General features: G+C 40.5%; 1 protein-coding gene across 1 annotated transcript in view; it reads right to left on the bottom strand.

The window, feature by feature from the left end:
* The window catches only part of LOC139734356 (uncharacterized), a 65,083-nt gene extending 55,168 nt beyond the window's left edge, over window positions 1-9,915 (bottom strand). Inside the window, exons 1-4 of the mRNA XM_071645148.1 lie at window positions 9,864-9,915; window positions 6,489-6,628; window positions 4,997-5,491; window positions 1,445-1,623 (exon numbers count right to left, since the gene is read on the bottom strand). Of these exons, the coding sequence (XP_071501249.1) occupies window positions 1,445-1,623; window positions 4,997-5,491; window positions 6,489-6,600 (786 nt within the window). The 5' untranslated portion in view covers window positions 6,601-6,628; window positions 9,864-9,915. The remainder of the gene's footprint in view (window positions 1-1,444; window positions 1,624-4,996; window positions 5,492-6,488; window positions 6,629-9,863) is intronic.
* Window positions 9,916-20,011: the final 10,096 nt, after the last annotated feature.

The following is a 20,011-nucleotide window of genomic DNA, read 5'->3' as shown; positions in this document are numbered from 1 at the left end:
CTGCATAAAACAGTATTCAAAGGGGATGAAATTTAAAGGAGACATGAAAAATGTCGACCCTTACATAGGTGTTGCCTTAAAGTACATGTATGTCTACAAACCCCTGAATGTCTCCCATTAACAGAATTCACTTTACATGTCATATCAATAAAATTGTTAATATGTATCATGTACACCAGAAAACCTGCTAAAATTTTTTCTTTCATTTTATGATCCCAATCTTTAGAATTATGTAGAAGAATGGCTCTTCCTAAAAATATAGAAAACTCAAGATTGACTACATCGACTTATTTCATATATTGAGTCTTCACACAAAATCGGTGCATGCTGCTTTTTGTTGGTTTTGTGATGCACGGCCACATTTTGATGACCAAAATGGTACTTCTGCAACGAGAGAAGGCCTCATCACAAGGCTTCTCAGCTTTCTTTTAATTCCAGTCTTGCGCAACTTTTGAGACCAAATTTGCAACATCAACGTCATATATACCGTTACAAAGTTACATCCATTTTTGTACCTGTATGTCACGCCCATGTGGACACAAATTTTGTAATTTTGTGCACATTTCCTGTGAAAAACAATGCTCAGTCATTGAATTCCTAAAAGTGTGTGTAGCTGTATTATCTATCACCTATTGATTTTGAATGACTTGATGCTGATTATGGTAGAAAATTGGCCAGTGACAATTTCCAATGGAAAAAAAAAAGACAAAGAAGTATTAAAAAAGATTTTTAGAAAAGAGAAAAAGATAATTCCCAAAACAATGATATACATCAGAATTGAAATGACTTTTGGGAGTGTTAATGATGTAATGTACAATTGTTGAATATCTTAAAACGGATGTACACAAATCAATCATTGTATATATACAATGTGAGTGTCAGGCGTGCCAAATTTGACATGATCGTGCCTCTGATGGCCGAGATCTCGTGGGAAGGGGGGAATCCGCCCCTCCCCCCCCCCCCCCCTTCGGTTTTAAAATAGCCGAAAAGCCCGGCCTGAGAAAGATTAAGTTATGCTGTCAACAAACTTAATCAGGGACAGATGGAGGGACGGACAACCCGAAAACATTATGCTTCCGGCGACACTGCATGGCAGAGGCATAAAAATCACCAAGCATATCTGAAGGAGGCTTTACCCCTGAACCCCCCCCCCCCCCCCCCAAAAAAAAAAAAAAAGAGTACTTCCAAAATTTGGACTCCTCTTAACAATAATTCTTGCCAAGTTTCATTACAATCTAGACATGAATATTCAATAAATGGTAAAATATGTAGAATTTCCTACAAGAAGGCCCACACCAGAAGCCCCTCCAGGGGACAAACGGCATGACTCTGAAGCCCCCATGAATAGGTCTAAATTTGTTATCCAAACTACAAATGTATCATCTTCACTGTATGCATTTTCATAAAAGCAAAAAATTTCAACAATTTCTCATTACAAAAGTACCTGTCTTGCCAAACCAGACAACACCTCCTCGGACTGCTGCTGCCGATGATGATGATGGTCTGGAGGGGGTTGTGGCTGGAACTGGGTAAAAGGGGCATCTCCGACGTATGCCTGGTGTTGTGGACCTTCTTCGGGGGATGTGGCTTGTTGTGCCTGTTGGGCTATGCCGAGTATTGGTCCTGATGGTAAAAATAGGGAAAATACACTTTAATAGAGATGAGAGTCTGATGATTGTAAAACATTTATTTTTTTTTCCAAAAGATTGTAACAATACTGAAAATCCACTTTCTGTCTGATGAAGAAGATAGTCTGATGATTGTAAAACATTGATTTTTTTTTTCCAAGAAGATAGAGTAAAAATTGCATAAGAGCTCAAATCAACAATATAAGAATCTGTCCAGACACTAATTTATTGTTAATGGTCAAAATTCCAGGTGAGCTACCACAATTCAGTATAACCCATATAATTTGAATAGCTATCTATATGCCACCTACTTTTCAATGTCAATTTGGAGAGGGATCAAAATGTATACTACATGGTCTGATCATGCATATTCTTAAAACACAAAACAAAACACAATGGGAGCATTTCATATCATCTTGCCTCCTTTCACAACTTTCCTGTATGTAGATGTACATGTACATAAAGTTACAGAAATTCTGTAGTCATAGGCATGGTGTAGCTTCAGAATGCATAATGCTGGTATACATGTATGCTTTCAACAGATAAAATCCAGTGAGCTTTGATACTCCTAGTGAAAGACATCAAGAAATCTTAGTTGGATTGGAAAGTTGTCGTATCTCAGTGAATACTACAATGTATGACTGCATGTAAACTACTGTATACATGGTTATTTTCGCGAATTTCACGAGCTTCGGACTGATTGCGAAATTAAAAACACGCGAAAATATTACCCCGTCATACCTTATGTACAAATCCATGACAAAATGCATCCAACGCTGGCCAGACCAACGCGGCTGTTACACCGGCCAGTACTAGTACATACGCGTACGCTATGGTGGAAGTGCAGTACGATGCTGAACATGTGCAATCTCGTGTTATACGTACATTGTATACTAGTACAGTTAAACTCGCCTAAGTCGACGTCGCATATGTCGAATAATCGCGCAAGTCGAAGATTTTAAAAAGTCCTGATTTTTCCCCATTGACTTACGTGTATTAATTCACTCACAAGTCGAATTTTTTAAGTCGAATGCTTGCCTAAGTCGATGAAATACCAAGAACACTTTCACGGAAAAACCATTGAATTCACTATGCCTAAGTCGCATAAGATTTTATTGTGTAATAAATCACTGTCAAAATCATGAGACGCCAGTTTTTGTTTACATACAGTATATACAAAAAGAAACTTTGCGTTAATAAATATTAACGTTTCATTAACGCAAGCGGTTTCACATGAATCGTTATTAATGCAAACTAACGATCGGGAAAATAAACGTTTGTAGTAACGATGAGTAACAATCCCAAACGCAAATTAATGATGTTTCGTTGACATTAACGATATGTAACGCAAGAACTCACGCGAGATTTTGGTTTCCGTTACCGAGACCTGGTGAAAGGATGACGTAGCCCCTGCCGAGTGTAGCGATTTATGCCTTATATACTTAGCGGAGTCTTTTCGCGAATCGAATCACGATTTCGCGAATGGTTAATATGCGACCGGGGTCACCAAAAACGCACGCCGGGCCACCAAAAAAAAAAAAAAAGCCGGATGTTTGCCTTCAGTTTTGGAAATGAACAGCGGTAACAATCGGCTCCATAAGATGCTAGAATAAATGTCAGATGTTTGCTCTTAATTTTGGAAATGAATAACGGTAATATTCAATGTGGATAAAGTGTCTTGCTGAAGGGCAAATATCGGGCACACCGCTCCAGCTCTCGGCTCCAGAGTAGACAACATGCATGTACATTATACATGTGTACGCGTGGTGTAACTGTAAGTCGATTTTTTTCGACTTACGCACAAGTCGAAACTCACCTAAGTTGATGTGTTTTGCTCAGTCCCGAGAAGATCGACTTATGCGAGTTTAACTGTAACTGCGACCAGCACAGCAGCCCCATACACATAGCGTAATGGGGCTGCGGACTGTAGCATTTAGGATCATGACAGGGTAATATCGTGGACAAATATCAAATTGAAATCGAAAAATTTCTTCAATTTGAAGACTTACCAGTAGAGGTGAAGTATTGACAACAGGGTTCGTCCAGCATTTGATTCTGCCAATAGTCTCTTCCTGTTCGAAATGATGACTTAACCCTAAAAAGACTGGGGGGGGGGGGGGCCTAAAAGGCCCCCCCCTCAACATTTCGCGCGATTACTCAGCAACACGCAATGCTCTCGCCGCGATGCTCTATGACTTTTTTCTTTCGAGTTTCCCGCACATTTTGACACCAAATTTGTGACGCCCGGGGATACGGTTCTGAAGTTACATAACTTTTTGTACATGCACGTGAGACCGAAAATGGCTCAAAAATGTGATTTTGTGTACAAAGTCAATACAAATTGAGTTTTATCACATGGTTCATATAAATATGCTTATTTTTACTCTCAATGACTAAATTCAATTTGTTTTAGTAGTATTATGCTTCAAAAAGGGTCTGCCACAAATTTTGCTGAAAAAAAACAACAAAAACAAAAGGTCGAAAAAACAAGGAAATACATAAGAAATTCATAAAACAATAAAATAAATAAGAAATTAATTTTGATACCAAATTTTTTTTCAAGTACATTTGCTAAGAATGCTACAAAGAATATCTAGACCAAAAATGAGCACTTTTGGAGCTTTATTTACTGATTTAGATAAAAAAGTCTGATTTCTTGCATAAATTAGCATAATTAATCAAAATAAAATAAAAGAAGACTATTTTGGAAAATTTAAATATACGATCTTGTAGATTACATCGCACACTACCACTGTGCAAATTTCCGCGGCGATTGCGCGATCCACGGCCGAGATCTTAAGGGGGGGCCCTTTAGGCCCCCCCCCCCCCCCCCCAGTCTTTCGAGCTACCAAAATAGCCCAGTCTTTTTAGGGTTAATGTGACTCGGTTCAGAGGAACCTGGGAGAGTTTGATGAGAGCCACAATGAATTTACAGCCAGCGCATGTGCACACATCACATGCACACAAATTTACAGACGTCTGTGTGAGCATGCGCTGGCCGTCAATTCAGTGTAGCTCTCCCAGGTTCCTCTGAACTGAGTCACATTAAGTCATCAATTCGAACAGAAAGAGACTATTGGCAGGACCAAACATTTCACGAACCCTGTTGTTAATACTTCACCTTTACTGGTAAGTCTTTGAGACATTGACATAAGCATAAAAAAAAGTTGTATCAAGGGGTTCCATGTGACAATGCGTCTCAAATCTGACAAAAGTCAACTAACAGCATGAATAATGGCATGCTGGGTCAACTTCAGGCCTGTTAGTTTCCTTCTACATTCATTGTATTAAAATCCTTCCTAATAAAACTTGGAAGCTTTCATCTACTCATAAGGGGCATATCTTTGCTCTCTCTGTTACCAACTTACCAACAGAGTTGTTGCAGTTGTTGTAGAGGTTGACTGCTTCTTGTGTGTGCAGGTCTCCTGGAGGCAGAGGTTCAACCTTGACAGTTACCTCAGTGGGGAACTCTACAGGTTCAGATGGAGGTTCCACTTTGAACTCTACCAGTTGATACTCTACCAGTCCAGTGGAAATGGCTTCACCGTCAGCTTGGTTACTATGAAGTTGCTCTCTTTGTGTGACAACAAATGTTCTGTCATCAGACACTGTGCTTGTAGTAGACTGATGTATGTTGGCTACATTCTGATCATCACCATCACATGGTGGGGTGGGGCTCTCTTGGGTGTCACTGGATCCATGTCTTGTCATCAGGTGCTGTCTCAAATCTTCACAGCTTTCAAACACTTCCCCACAATCTTCACACAAAGGTAGCTTGGAAGTCCTGACACAGACTTCTCTTCCCATCTTGAGTCTTGGAATGGAGGAAGGTGGAAACAGGTGGGTATCACATTCTTCTGCAACTGGGTGTTGAGAGACAAACATGGAATGTATGGAATGAAAAGTTACTGGCACGATTCATGAAGATGTACAACGCACATCATAAAACCAATTCATTCTATTGGAATTACATGTATTTCTGGGAAACGGATAAATGACCTGTCCTCATCAACATGCTTTAACTAGATCAGTAATGTAACTTAAAAAAACTATTTACATGTACCACTGCCATGCCCATGAATGTAATTCATTGTAAGACTTTTACTGAATATCTGATCTGCTACAACGAAAGCATCCAATAGTTGAGGGAAGTCAATTTTCTGAAAATGAATAGATATCATTCCCTCTTTCTTCCATTTTCATTTCATATAAAACATGACTCATAAAAGTACTCAGTTGCGGAGATATTGATGATTTTATGAGACCACGTTGAGTGGTCAGGGAAACCAGCATTTTGAGAAAACCACCTTCAAAGAATTCTCTCTAAGGCAATTGTGATCAAGGGGAGGTAAGACAGTTTTCACCTCTTGACAATACAAGGTCTGCTCATAGCAACCTTCGCAATGTTCATTCAAGCTTAGCTCCAGCGGTGTATGCTCAACCAATCAGTTAAGAGGATGCCACGCATTGACCAATAAAATCACTCCCTTGTTGCCAGGGGCAGAGTCTATCTGCAGCACTAAATCCAGATTTTCGGATATGTTTCTGTTCCATTGAGGGCAGAAAATAATGGCCCAGAAAAATGCTAATTTCTTGCTTTTCCTCTGCACATTTGGCTTTGAAACTGTGGCACATGGTAGACAAAACATAAGGCCATAACATTATGCCAAAACAGATATGTGATTATTTGACCAATTTTTATGATTTGACTTCCATCTCAGTTTTTCCTGCTCAGCCGTCAGCTAGCCTACTTTTGGATCCTTTGTCACGGCGGGGTCACATTATCATACCAGCATGGCAAAGCCAATCAAAGTTTGACAGAAACTGCTTCAGTATGTCAGAAAAGAAAAAAAATACTACCTGCTTCATTGTTGATGTCTTCCACACAGTCCTTCTTCCACTGTGATGCATATTCTGCTTCAGTTTTGTCCTCATCTTCTTCGACCTCCATCTTAATCCATGAGACATCCATGCTGATCTGTTGTGTGATGGCAAAGAAGCTGCAGGTGAAAGGAAGGGATAAACTATTGAATCAAGTATCAAAGACTTAATTATTACATCCTTATAGGTTGCAGGATGCAGGTGGGCAGTAGTGTTGATCCACTTCTCAGTTATGACTACACTCTGACCTCTCTTATTCGGACATGCTCATCTGGATAAGGGTTTGGCTGGGTATGGGAGACTCACTGTATACTATGTACATGCAGACCTGCCTACCCAATGGTAGCCACATACATGTCCACTGTACATGTACACTGTATGGTACGTAACCTATTGCAGGTTGCATACTGAACTCTCTTTGATATCAGAGCAAAATTATAAACAGATTTTGTCGGGGGGGGGGGGGTTTCACACCAAAATGAAACAATGTGTTGTCAAATTCACCTAGTAATATGAGGAATGTATCCAGCAGGTCTAGGAAAGAAACAGAATACAGAATAAATGGACAAAAACAAAGCATCCATTCTCACTGATCCATGAAATAGGCCTGTGCATCATTTGTGTTATAAAATGGGCCCATAAATTAATGAAATACAACCATTTTCCCCATCATACATCCGATACACCAAATGTTACAACACTGTACAAGACTTGAGCCATGCATTCGGATTTTACCAGATGCATGGCCATGCATTCGGATTTTACCGGACGCATTGCTCAGTGTAGATCAGTAAAAATCAATGCATGGCAATTGACCAATCAGATCACACAGATTCTAAAGCCCATATTATAATACAGCATGAAAGTTAGAAAACCAAGATCCAGATGTATGTGTTGCTTCATAAGCTCTTCTCTGTTCGCAGTTGAACAACTGGAACTCATCGCCAGACACATTGGTTAGATCCTCAAGTATCAACAAGTTCAAAACTCTCCTTGAGAAACACTGGTGATACAGCCATCCCACTAAGTACAGTCCATATCAGAGGGATAGTGAAACTGGAGGGTCAGTAAGCAACACTTCACATCTAGACATCCAAGTAAACTCCAAGTACAGTAAGATGACTTATGATGTACATGTACCCTGCTGCAATGACTACAAGATTCAATCATCGTGCTATTTAGTATTAGTACAGTATCATGGCAGGGCTGCCAACATTTGAAACTAGTTGAGAGTGAGACTCCCATAGGCCAATGCTATGATTTAGGAGGCAAAATGAGTGAGATCAATAGAAATGCATGCAAATGAAATAAAGTTTTAGAGTGAGAAAGGACCAAAATGAGTGAGTCTCACTCTCGATGAGTGAGAGTTGGCAGCCCTGTCATGGTGTTGTTTTGCAAACGAAGATTTAAGGAAGTCTGCGTCTGCTGCAGGCTTGAAAGGAACTGTGTGATCATGCTATTCTACTTTTAGTACCCGTACTGATATAAATCTCATTTGTATCTAATAGTACAAACTGTATACAAGTAAATTGTGTATAGTACTTCTCTATAGTACAATATTTATTCAACAGATGAAATATATTTGCCCAGATGCTGTGCATCAAACATGATAAAGAGTGACATTGATCTAGATCTAGTTTAGAAGTGTAGAATGTGTAGAAGACAGTTATCATCACCTGACTAAAAAGCTCTGTGATCGGAAATTACGAATGGTATCTGAGGAGTACTTTAAAAAAAGTTGAAAGACTTAAAAGGTTTTATGACATACAAATGCATGTTGATTTGTGTTAATTCATGATAGTGTCTACCCTCAATATCACTTTTGCGGTGAAACGAATATTTGGAAACATTCCATGTATTTCTAAATTATTTTTCTCCTATTTTTCTTCAGATTACTTGGATACGCCCACAAAAAAAAAACAAAAAAAAAAACCTTCCAAATCAAGATTCTGGTTGTGACCTCATCTGTCAATCATTATTGCTACATCAAAACACTGAAATACAAATGTATGTTCAACAAAAAACATTGCACCTTCCCCATGACTTAGCATAGCTTGCATGTTTCTGTGACATTAATGTGATTAACAATTTAAGACATGGCAAGGGGAATGCAAGTTATGCGCAATCTCGGGGGGTGCATTCCGGTATGTCTTTGGTTAATCATATTACATTGTACTTAAGCAATGACCGACAGATGAGGTCACAACCAGAATCTTGGTTTATTTTGGAAGACCTGTGTTTTTGTGGGTTTTTTTTTTTTTTTGTGTGTGTGTGCATGTGTGTGTCTGTTTGTTTGTTTTTATGGCCATATCCAAGTAATTTGAAGAAAAATAGAAGAAAAATTATTCAAAAATTTTTGGATTGTTTTTGGATTCGTTTCACCTCAAAAATAATGTCGATATATACATGTAGTTGAGGATATCATAAATCAACACAAATCAACATGCGTTTGTATGTCACAAAACATTTAAGAGTGAAAAAAAGGTATAAAATGTTTACAGCTTTTAAAAAAATACCATTTGAAAAACAATATCTTGAACAGTGGACTACTTGTCGTCTTGTGCTTTGGGGCAAGTAGACCTCCTTACGCGTACGTCCATACATAGTCTAGATTCTATACAGCAATCACTACGGGTACGGTGTGGGAATGCATGCATCCATCCAGGCATCCTTGCGCATTCAAATTTTAATAACAACTACAATTGTAGGTAACAGTAAGGCCTTGCGCCGCAGGGTAGCCAGTCTACTCTGGCTATAACCCCGTCGCGGGGCGCTGTAACACAGTAACAGTACGTATTTGTCCGTATGGGGTCGCTGCTGCGGTTACTCTGGCTACTACTCCAACTAGTTCTACGTGTACTCGTATACTGTACTAGGTCAACTCAGTGTGGAGTGGTACATGTATTAAAAAATTTAGTGGGGCCACTGTAGGCACTGATATTGTTTTAATTATGGGGGACCAAAAAAAAGTGTCTTTCCAACTGGTGACAGATGTAGGATGCAGCTTTGCCCTGCGGCTACAGTTAACATGGCTTCACACTGGCATTCATGAAGTCGATAGAAAACAAACCTACTTTACACGGCTAAGTGCTACAATCGAGGCGTAAAAGTTAATTCATTTGGTGCGCAAAACCAAACACCAATGTTCGTTCAATACGCTCAAAATGCGTGCACGGGACTAAGTAGTTTCACCTGATCGCAAATACTTAATACCAAGTTGTAAATCTATACGCTTGAATGAGAACACTGACTGCATTTAACTTTGGAATTGAAATAGTGGATATCATAAATCAACACAAATCAACATGCGTTTGTTTCCCTTTTTCTTTCTTTTTCTACTACCATTTTACTTACATTTCACGGAAGATGTCGTTCCTCTTCTGTCACAAGCGCTCGATGGCGTGAGTGAGTCAAATGAACAAAGATCCCACGCACACTGTATATGTACACACTACGCTACGTGCGTAGGATCTTTGAATGCACGGTATCGATATCGTACGGACGTGCGCACGTGATACGAGTACGATACAGGCCCCATAATAATACGAGGCCTTGATTTCGACCGAGGCGAGCTAGTTTCGAGGGCCCTAGGGGCGACGGCGGCGGTGGGGGGGGGGGGGGGGGGGGGGGGGGGGGGGACTTCTAATGGGGGCATGGTGCCATTTGCATATTGTACTTTGTAAGTAGGCCCCTATTTTATCACACTAGGCGTTTCACATCAGCCCGAATGTTTCGAAATAGCGCGCTATTTTCTGACTTGCGAAATTAACCCGATCACGGATTATAGAGCGCTATTTCATTATAGGCGTTTAAATTCACATCAGCCTGATAAAAATCCAAGCTCGAGATATTTCTTAATTTCCCAAGTCAGAAAATAGCGCGCTATTTCGAAACATCGGGCTGATGTGAAAACGCATAATGTGAATATAAATTAGCGCGCTAATTAATCGAGAAAATTTTTCGAGTCCAACTCGGGAAATTTCCGAAATAGCAGGATAATTAATGCGAACTATATAGCGCGCTGTTATAATGTTCGAGCTGATGTGAATAGGAAATCAAATAGCGCGCTTGCGATTGCGAAAAAATATCTCGAGCTTGGATTTTTTTCGGGCTGATGTGAAAACGCCCAATGGTAAAGGCACACGGGTGCGGGAATAGAAATTGCTCAAATATTGCTGAAATTAATATCAAAATTACTCGAATGTACGTGATTGTACGCTAAACTGACATATTGATTTATAAAGAACTATACTTGGAAGATGATACCATTATTAGTTTCATTTTGCGGAAATAAGGAGAAAAGTGACAAAACCGGCTTTCCATGAGGGTGAAATTTCAAACACTTTCACAAAAAACAGCTCAGATTTACACTTTTGCACACATTTTCGGACGGAATTGACTTTTGTTTTATATGCTTTATCATTAGGTGAAATTTCATTGCATTTATAAACGAGCAGCATATACCCTTTATGTTGGCGTTAAAAATGAATCTTCAGATTGCTCAAAAGACGGCGGCTTCAAGCATCGAACATCAAGGGCACAAATGCACCTGTTGAATTCGTTTGTCCATCCATAGAAAACTGACAGCTGATTGAATAATTATAGTCAGTTGTATAAACTCCATCTCTCGAACCTCCTTGGTTTTAGACTTCTCGAATCTCCGTCTTGTTCTTTTCCCGGCTTGCTGGCAGTGACGATCATGGGATCAAAGCAGTGAAGCATGCTTAAAAAGTCTTTGTGTGGCTTTTGAGATGTACAGGTGCATACATTAATTAACGATACGATGAATGTCCTTGCATGTCCATGCTCCAAGGCACATGAATGCTTTATCAATGTAACGAGGTTTTCAACACTCACGGATGTTGGCGTACCTTTCACGCATCATTCACCTGCACACACACACCGGCAGTCGTTGAAAATCAAAGTCCCATTCCACACAAGTCGTATGTGAACCTTGGTGTCCGCTGGACTTTTATTCAGCCGAAAAATGTGTACAGTTGGAGTGAAATGATTCTTCACTCAATGAGCTACTTAAAGATGTCGAGTTGTAACTAACTATTTTGGGGTCTTGCACCCTGATTTTGTTCAGGCTCTCACGCTTCATGCATATGATTATTTTACTGAGTCCGCCCCTCTTGGAAACCAATTTAAAATGTTACATTAAATATGGCACATAGATGTCCATCCCCTTGCCGACACAATTAACCAATCCTATAGATGACCATTGGTCATGTGATGAATAATTATGAAGTGGACACTCCACAAGGCACTGTCAGCAAAATAAAGACTAGTGTCAGCACAATAAAGACTAGTGTCAGCACCTAGGGACTAATGTCAGCACATTACCCCCTTGTCAACTTAAAGCTAGTACTCATGGGGCAGATAAAACTGTCACTCCTCATCTTGTTTTGACCAGTGTCAGACTTCCACCAGTTATACTTTTTCTTTACAACTGGTATTCCCTTGTCTGATTCCAGGTGCCTACAGCTGACCATTAAAACAAGTGTGATCCCTCTCATCGGATTCAGGATACCTTATGTAACGTGCAAAGAAGGGTCATATCAGCACTTTGAAACAATTTGTTATTATGTACATTGTCTCCCAAAATGAAGCTTCTCAGCAATTTCAGCATTTCTCATTTTCGAGAAAGACACTCATCAGCAGTTTGGCTTCTCTTCTACTTTGGATGGTCTGCCTGGACCGATCTGCAGCTCTATGTCCAAGCACAATAATGTGCAATGAATATGTTATTAGTCATATTCATTATAGGTCCTATATTCCCTTAATATGCTTCGTCACAGACATCCCCCTACCCAAGACAATGAAAAGGGGATGGAATGCTGTTGAAAGTTTTCACTTCATTAAGACCCTTTTCATATCCCAATTACCATAGCTGCATGGATACCTGAGAGTCACTGTTCTGTATGAAATGAAACAATCATCATTAAATCATAAATCAAGAAATCACATAAACATTATTACTCATGCATTTGTACATAACACCAGAAGCATAATCGATCATATTTCTTTAGTCAGTGCATATTAATGACGACACACTTCCAGTTTTCAAAGTGTCCATGCTAGTTGATTATGCATGTGTGTTCGGGTTCATCGCTGATTGTTTGAATCTCTTCTAACTTCTAGTTACTCAGTCTCTCGATGCACGGTTTCCTTTGGATAGCAATGTTCAACATGTCATGTCTAGGGTACAATTGTGAGCTCTCTTTCACTATTGGCAAGGCAGAGTTGACACACATAATTATTTCATTCAAAAGGTAAGTATTGCATGCTTACCGGGCCTAGTCTGGCTTTATAACATGTATAATATTTCCCGTGATTGGTTGCTTTAGGAGTTGAAATTAGCCAGTTACACGAATACCTAACTTTGCCTCTATTTCTTTTTAACTAACATACAATTAGCATATAGACATACTTACAGTTATATCTTAACTGGACATATGACTTACAAGTACTTCCTCATCCATCTTAGTCATATCATGCCATCTCAGATATATTACATTCTAGACAAACCGTCTGCATTCCCATTTTTGCTACCGCTTCTGTGCTCAAGTTTCATTGAGTGTGTCTGTAGTGCCAGACTCCACCTCATCAGTCTTGGGTTTTGATTTTTCATCGTGTGGAGCCATTTCAAAGGATTGTGGTCGGTCTGTACGAGGAACTGTCGTCCAAACAAGTATGGCTGGAATTTTTGGATGCTCCACACGATTGCCATACATTCTTTCTCGATAGTGGCATACTTTTGCTCTCTTGGCAGTAACTTTCTGCTTATGTATGCCACTGGGTGATCATCACCTTCATCATCCCTTTGACTCAAAACTGCCCCAATTCCCCTTTCTGAGGCATCTACCTGTACAATGAATTCTTTGGAGAAGTCAGGGTTTTTGAGCACAGGTGAGCAAGCAAGGGACTTCTTCAGGGACTCAAATGCCTGGCCACATTCGTTGTTCCACCTAACTAGTCTCGGTTCACTTTTACGAGTGAGGTCCGAGAGTGGGGCTGCCACTTTGCTATAGTTTGGAATGAACTTCCTGTAGTAGCCTGTTAGGCCCAAGAAGGCTCTGACATCCGTCTTTGTTGCAGGCTGCGGGTAATTCATTACTGCCTCCACTTTAGCTGGTTCGGGTTTCACACAACCCCCTCCCAAAACAAACCCCAGATAGAGTACCTCCCTCCTGGCGACTTTACACTTACTGGGTTTTGCTGTTAGGCCTGCTGCTCTCAACCTTTCTAGCACTTCCCGTACATGGACCAGATGCTGCTCCCAAGTTTCACTGTAGATGATAATGTCATCTATGTACGCAGTCGCAAACTTGCTTAATCCACGCAGCACCTGATCTACAAGCCGCTGAAAGGTGGCTGGCGCGCCCTGCATCCCAAAAGGCATCACACTGAATTGAAAGAGGCCAAAGGGTGTGATAAATGCAGACTTTCTCTTTGCATCGTCGGTTAGGGGAACTTGCCAGTACCCTTTTGTCAGGTCGATCGTGGTCATAAATTTGGCCTTTCCTAGCTCATCTATGATGGCTTCTATATTGGGCATTGGGTATGCATCAAATTCAGTCACTTGGTTAAGTTTGCGATAATCGACGCAAAGTCGAAGGGTGTCATCTTTCTTTCTAACAATCACAAGGGGGCTAGCATATGGGGAATCAGAAGGGGAGATGATTCCCGCATCTAACATCTCATCTAGTTCTTTCTTTACTGTATCTTTTAACGCATGTGGGAGTCGGTATGCCCTCTGTCTGATTGGGCGATCATTTGTGGTGATTAAGTCATGTCTCACTACATCCGTCCGTCCAGGTTTGTCACTAAGGATGTCGCTATACTCCCCCACTAGGTCAGTCACTTGTTTCGTCTGTGCATCTGAGAGGTAGTCTGGTATCTTAACCTCAGATGGGGACGCTTCACAGGTCATGGACTCGATGTCCTCATCTAATTCCTCACACTCTGCACTTTCAACGTCTATGTACAATGTGCTCTCCCGCTCTCGCCACTCACGCAGCATGTTTGTATGAAGCACGCGGTGTTTCTTTCTTTTGTCCCCCATCTCAATCACATAGTTAACGCCACTCAGCTTTTGTACCACTGGATAGGGGCCCTGCCATTTAGCCATTAGCTTATTGGTGCTGCATGGGAGTAGCACCAGCACTTTTTGGCCTACATTCAGGTCTTTTGCTCTGGCTTTCCTATCATACCACACTTGTTGTTTCTTCTGGGCCATGGCTACACTCTTAGAAAAAAAGGTTCTTTTGAGCACCATTAAATGGTTCTCAGCACTGTCACAATAGCGACACCCTTTTAGGTGCTCGTGAGAACCTTTTTGAAATGGTGCTTGTCGGCACCTTTTGCAAAAGGTGCCCATTAAAACCTTTTTCCCGATGAAATGGTGCTCGTGAGTACCATTTAAAAGGTGCCCATGGGCACCTTTTTGACTAAAGATGGGCACCTTTTTGACTCTTTTCAAAAGGTGCTCATGGGAACCATTTCATTGGAAAAGGTTCTAATGGGCACCAATGTTAAAAGGTGCTGACAGGCACCATTTAAAAAAGGTTCTCACAGGCTCCAAAAAAGGTGTCGCTATTGTGACAGTGCTGAGAACCATTTAATGGTGCTCAAAAGAACCTTTTTCTTTTTTCTTAGAATGTAGTATGTGAATTGATGTCTGTGTATTTTTGGTGTGTTTCACATGCAGTGCTGGTAAGGTGCTTCACTGGCACCATTCTTAAAGGTACATTACCTATCTGCATTGCAAATGTGCATCACAAACTCATTTGAAATGAAATGAATTCATCTGAATTTCATCTCATCAGTCAAACATACGTTCAAAACATGTATATTAGCAATACATTAGCATGTCATACATTATCATTGACACTGGAAAAAAAAAGAGCAAGGATAACACACCCATGCACACACAGTTTCACAAGCATGAATACATGTACATGACATTCACCAATATTTTTTCATGAAACATTACTCAATAATTGAAAACCATAGAAATTTGCTCTTTCACAAATTCGCAGAAATGTATTTATTCACCTTAACTTTTACAATCTAAAGGTGAGGTTTGTATTTGTCATGTTATAATCTGTCAAATATTCTTAACAAAATATTTTCATTTGTTCACTAATTCTTTTTCCACAATATTTGTCATTTGTGTACCGAGCAGTTCTTGAAACACCATCACACATCTCTGCACAGATGATATGAAATAGCAAGAGGTGCATCAGGCTTTTGAAATACATAACAAAATCTCTAATTCTCTGTGAAATAATTCCTGCATGGATGAGATACAGTAATTGTGTCAGTCTTAAGATAGGCAGAAGTCAAGTACATTACTTAAGTAGTATGAGGAACTTTTTCCACATGTTTGCTAGTTTGTTCGGTGTTGTTTTTTTTTTCTTTCAAAGCATACTTGTCCTAAAAGCAACTACAAAGGGCAGGAAAACAATGCCATTAAACAGGACCTTTGGTATTGTCACAGAAAACATACATTATATTGCTGGTATGATACTTGGGATAGGATAAGCTTTACACTTCTTCACTTCACATTCATAACGTCGAGTACTTGAATTAACTTATCTTTGTTTGTATACGAGTGACCTTTTTTGTTGTTGTTCTGCAATTTGAAAGCACCATAGACACATCTATACAACTGCAAATACAAGAAGAGTATCAATTCAGGTTAATCATGACTTCTGACAATTTACAGCATGTCCCACGAAAACACACACACACACACACACACACACCCAAAAAGAAGAAAAGAACACATTGTTTATAATGTGAAGGATAATAAGAATCCCAAGGGGAAAAGAGCTAGGATACCACACCCACACAGTTTCACATGCATGAATGAACAAAATTCCTCACCCATGATCTAAAATATGTAACATTTGGAATCAATAAAAATTTACACTTTTTTTAAAAGCAGAGCAACAAATTCATTAGAGTAAACTATATATGATGCAGGCCTAAAGCTGAGGTTTGAATTTGCTGTCCTATAACCTGCCTATGACAATAATATGTCGTTAGCATTTGTCATTTTGTTCACCAAATTTGCCAACAGTCTTTTAAACACCACCACCACATACATGTACATTTTGTATGTCTGCAAAAGCAATATTAACTGGTGACAAGAGGTGCATCAGTGCTTTGAAATAAATTACATAATGTTCAATTCTCTACACAATACGTAATTCCTGCGTGGGTATAAATGCAATAAGTTTTACCAGTCTACGTGCAAACTTTAAAAGTGTGCAGAAATTGACCACACAATGACTGGAGAAGTACAAAGAGCATTTTCCGTTTGTGCTTTTAAAGTTTAGAACTATGAATGACTCCACTTCTCAGATTGGCATCTGGTCTGATCTCATTACGTCTACCCCCCCCCCCCCCCCATACAGTTGATTCAAATCTGTTAAATGCAAATTATAGTGAAACATTATCACTGGTACATTGTAAGTTGCAAATGAAGAGTTTGTTTGCAAAAACCGATAAGTCCATAGTTGCCAAATGGAGATATTTGCGATTACAGGTCAAGAAAAATAAAGAGAATAATAAAAAAAAATCTTTGCTTCTTTTGACCATAACTTTAAAAATGTACCTTTATATGTAGTGACCAATATATCATTTAAAAGGTATTATTTTGTACTTTATGACAGAGACCGTACTTCAAAATCTTCAACAATGGACTTATCGGTTTTTGCGAACAAACTCTTCAAATACTGTATTGGGATCATAACAAAACATATGTGACCCTCCATCACACAAACCAACAAAAAGTCGCCTGACATGAATATTTGGTTGACGGCAGATTCTGAAAGAGCAGCTATAAAATACACTATAAGTCAATGCAAAGGGACTTACCTACCCTATCTACATATTTCTCAAAGGTTTTCTCTGGCAGCATCAGTGCTTTTTCTTTGACTCAGCTCATTCTTGGCTAGCGTAGGTTTCTGGTCGATGCTGTCAACAGGCTATCGGGCTAAAATTGTCATTCTGATCGATGTATTCTTTTGGTCACCCAGATCATTCTTGACTAGCCCAGGGTTATGTTTGATGCTGTCAACGGGCTATCACGGGCTGTCATTCTGATCGACGTATCGTCTTAGCCACACAGCTCATTCTCTACTAGCCCAGGCCCGGGTTCTGGCTGATGCTGTAAATGGGCTATCCCGGGCTCTTATTCTGATCGATGAATTCTTGTGGCCGCCCAGGTCATTCTTGGCTAGTGTTAAGCCTACGGTTCTGGCCGATGTTGTCAGCGGTCTGTCACAGGCTGTCTCTCTGATCAATGTAGAGTCTACCTTTTTCCCTAACCGCACCAGCGACCCAAACACGTACGTTCTGCTTCATCGTCCCTGCCGGAGTTTCTTGTTCCCTGGTTTCTGTGCATGTTGGTGTGTCCACTTCCCTGACATATGAATTGAAAGAAACAATAGACCTACACCGCGTTAATAAAACAAAGTCATGCTATAATTCGATAAACAGAACACGGCATTACATGACGTTGACTCCTTACTTAGAACAAACCTGAAAACATACCGAAGAGATTTTGACCTAACAGTTAGGCCTACTGGGCTGTAGACAGACCTCTATTGGCTCTAACGTTAACAATGACAGTTATAACTTATAGAACAAAAGTTATTGCATGTAGAACGGTTACCGGTATTAGACCTTACCCCGGGGCGCTCCTTGTACACAGTTATCTTTGCGTTCGGCGTTCGGGCTGTGTTTCGGAGTTAGCAGACTCTATTTTTTATAGGCAAAAACGTTACATGCAGGCCTACTGTAGCTAAGTAACTTAGCCCGGCCCAGTCGCTGTAAAAACGTGACAGCCATGCTCCGGCCCCGTACGGCGTCTGTTCGGGCTAGCCCATGGGCCATTGCTATGCCAAATTTCTAATTGTAAAGTGTTAGGGCTAACATGTTATTGTTAGATCTGGATCTACTGTACCTGGAAAACATTACACAAGATAGCAGCTTCGATCAAATTAGATCTAACATTAACGTTAGGATCTAGCTAACCGTTAAAGGTTAATCACTGACTGAAAACGATGAAAACTGAGTGATGAATCTAACTTGATTTTGTACCAACGACTGTCATCTAAAAATGAGATAAAACCACATTAAAACTAAAAATCTTACCTATTCTCCTAAATTGTGATGACTGCCATGGCGAAAATGGAATTGACAGTAACACGTTTCCAGTCCACTTCAGACAAATTATGTCTATAACGTTACCGGGTGCCGTTCGTTTGATGGGTGTGATACTGGTGATGCATAGACCTAATGTGTAAGTGTACGTGTACGATCTACGTACATTTTACTAGCCGACTGCTGCTGCTATGCATGCATGGTATTGCATTGGCACTCTCCTGCCGCTGTGTGGTGGTGGCCGCCGTAGGTTTGCATAGGCGCAGCAGGCAGGCAGCACAGGGCCTAGGGCTAAATATAGCCGCGGCGCGTGCCGCGGCGGGTACATAGTCCTACACCACAGTGCAGTACTAGTATGTGTACGTTTACGCGTACGCATATCTGATCGAGCGCTAAAATTGGATAGTGGCAGCTGTCAGTTGGCACGCAGCCAAGAGAAGTCATTAGTCTACGATAAAAACAATATGTGCTTTTTATTATCACAGCAGTAGAAACACATACAATATTTTTGTACCAATACCACAGTTTTGGTTTAAACTTACATCTGGCATTCGAATATACAGCAAGCAGACAAATGAAAGTGGACCTAAAGATATTGTTTGACCTGCAAGAGTACCACAAATAACACTCGGGGATTAGCTGGGTCGCATACTAGCAAATGGTGACGAACGGAACCATTTCGATTGGGAACCATTTATAGGTGCTCATCGGAACCATTTTGCGAGAACCATCTGATGAGAACCATTTTGGAGCCGACGAGAACCATTTGAGAACCTTTTTTTCTTAGAGTGTAGGTTTGTCTGGGCTGCTTTCGTGATTGCGGCCAGATTTTCTCTGCTCCTTAGCACATACGTCACTATGCTCTCTTGTGAGGGAATTTCACCTGTCCAGGTCTCCCGAATGATATCTAGGGGTCCCCTTACTCTGTGCCCATACAAAAGTTCAAATGGGGAGAATCCCGTTGATTCTTGGGGAACCTCCCGGTATGCAAACAACACATAGGGGATGAGTTCATCCCAGGTCACATCCCCTTCTGTAGTGTAGGGTTTCAGCATCCCCTTCAAAGTCCCATTAAATCTCTCTACCAGTCCGTTGGCTTGGGGGTGATAAGGGCTGGTCCTTAGCTGCTTGATACCCAGACTACTACACAGCTGTTTCATTAGGAGGGACATAAAGTTTGACCCCTGATCTGTCAAGAGCTCGTCTGGAATCCCTACTCGGCTGAAGATCTTTATCACTTCGTCTGCCACCTTTTCAGCCTCTACTGAGGGGAGGGGTACTGCCTCGGGATAACGTGTTGCGTAATCACAGAGGACAAGGAT

Source organism: Diadema antillarum, unplaced genomic scaffold (assembly GCF_040938485.1).
Source record: "Diadema antillarum isolate AM-2024a unplaced genomic scaffold, OU_Dant_1.0 seq00000523_RagTag, whole genome shotgun sequence".
Taxonomy (NCBI): Eukaryota; Metazoa; Echinodermata; class Echinoidea; order Diadematoida; family Diadematidae; genus Diadema; species Diadema antillarum.
The sequence above is the reverse complement of the archived record's forward strand: the minus strand, read 5'-3'. Positions and strand labels throughout refer to the sequence as shown.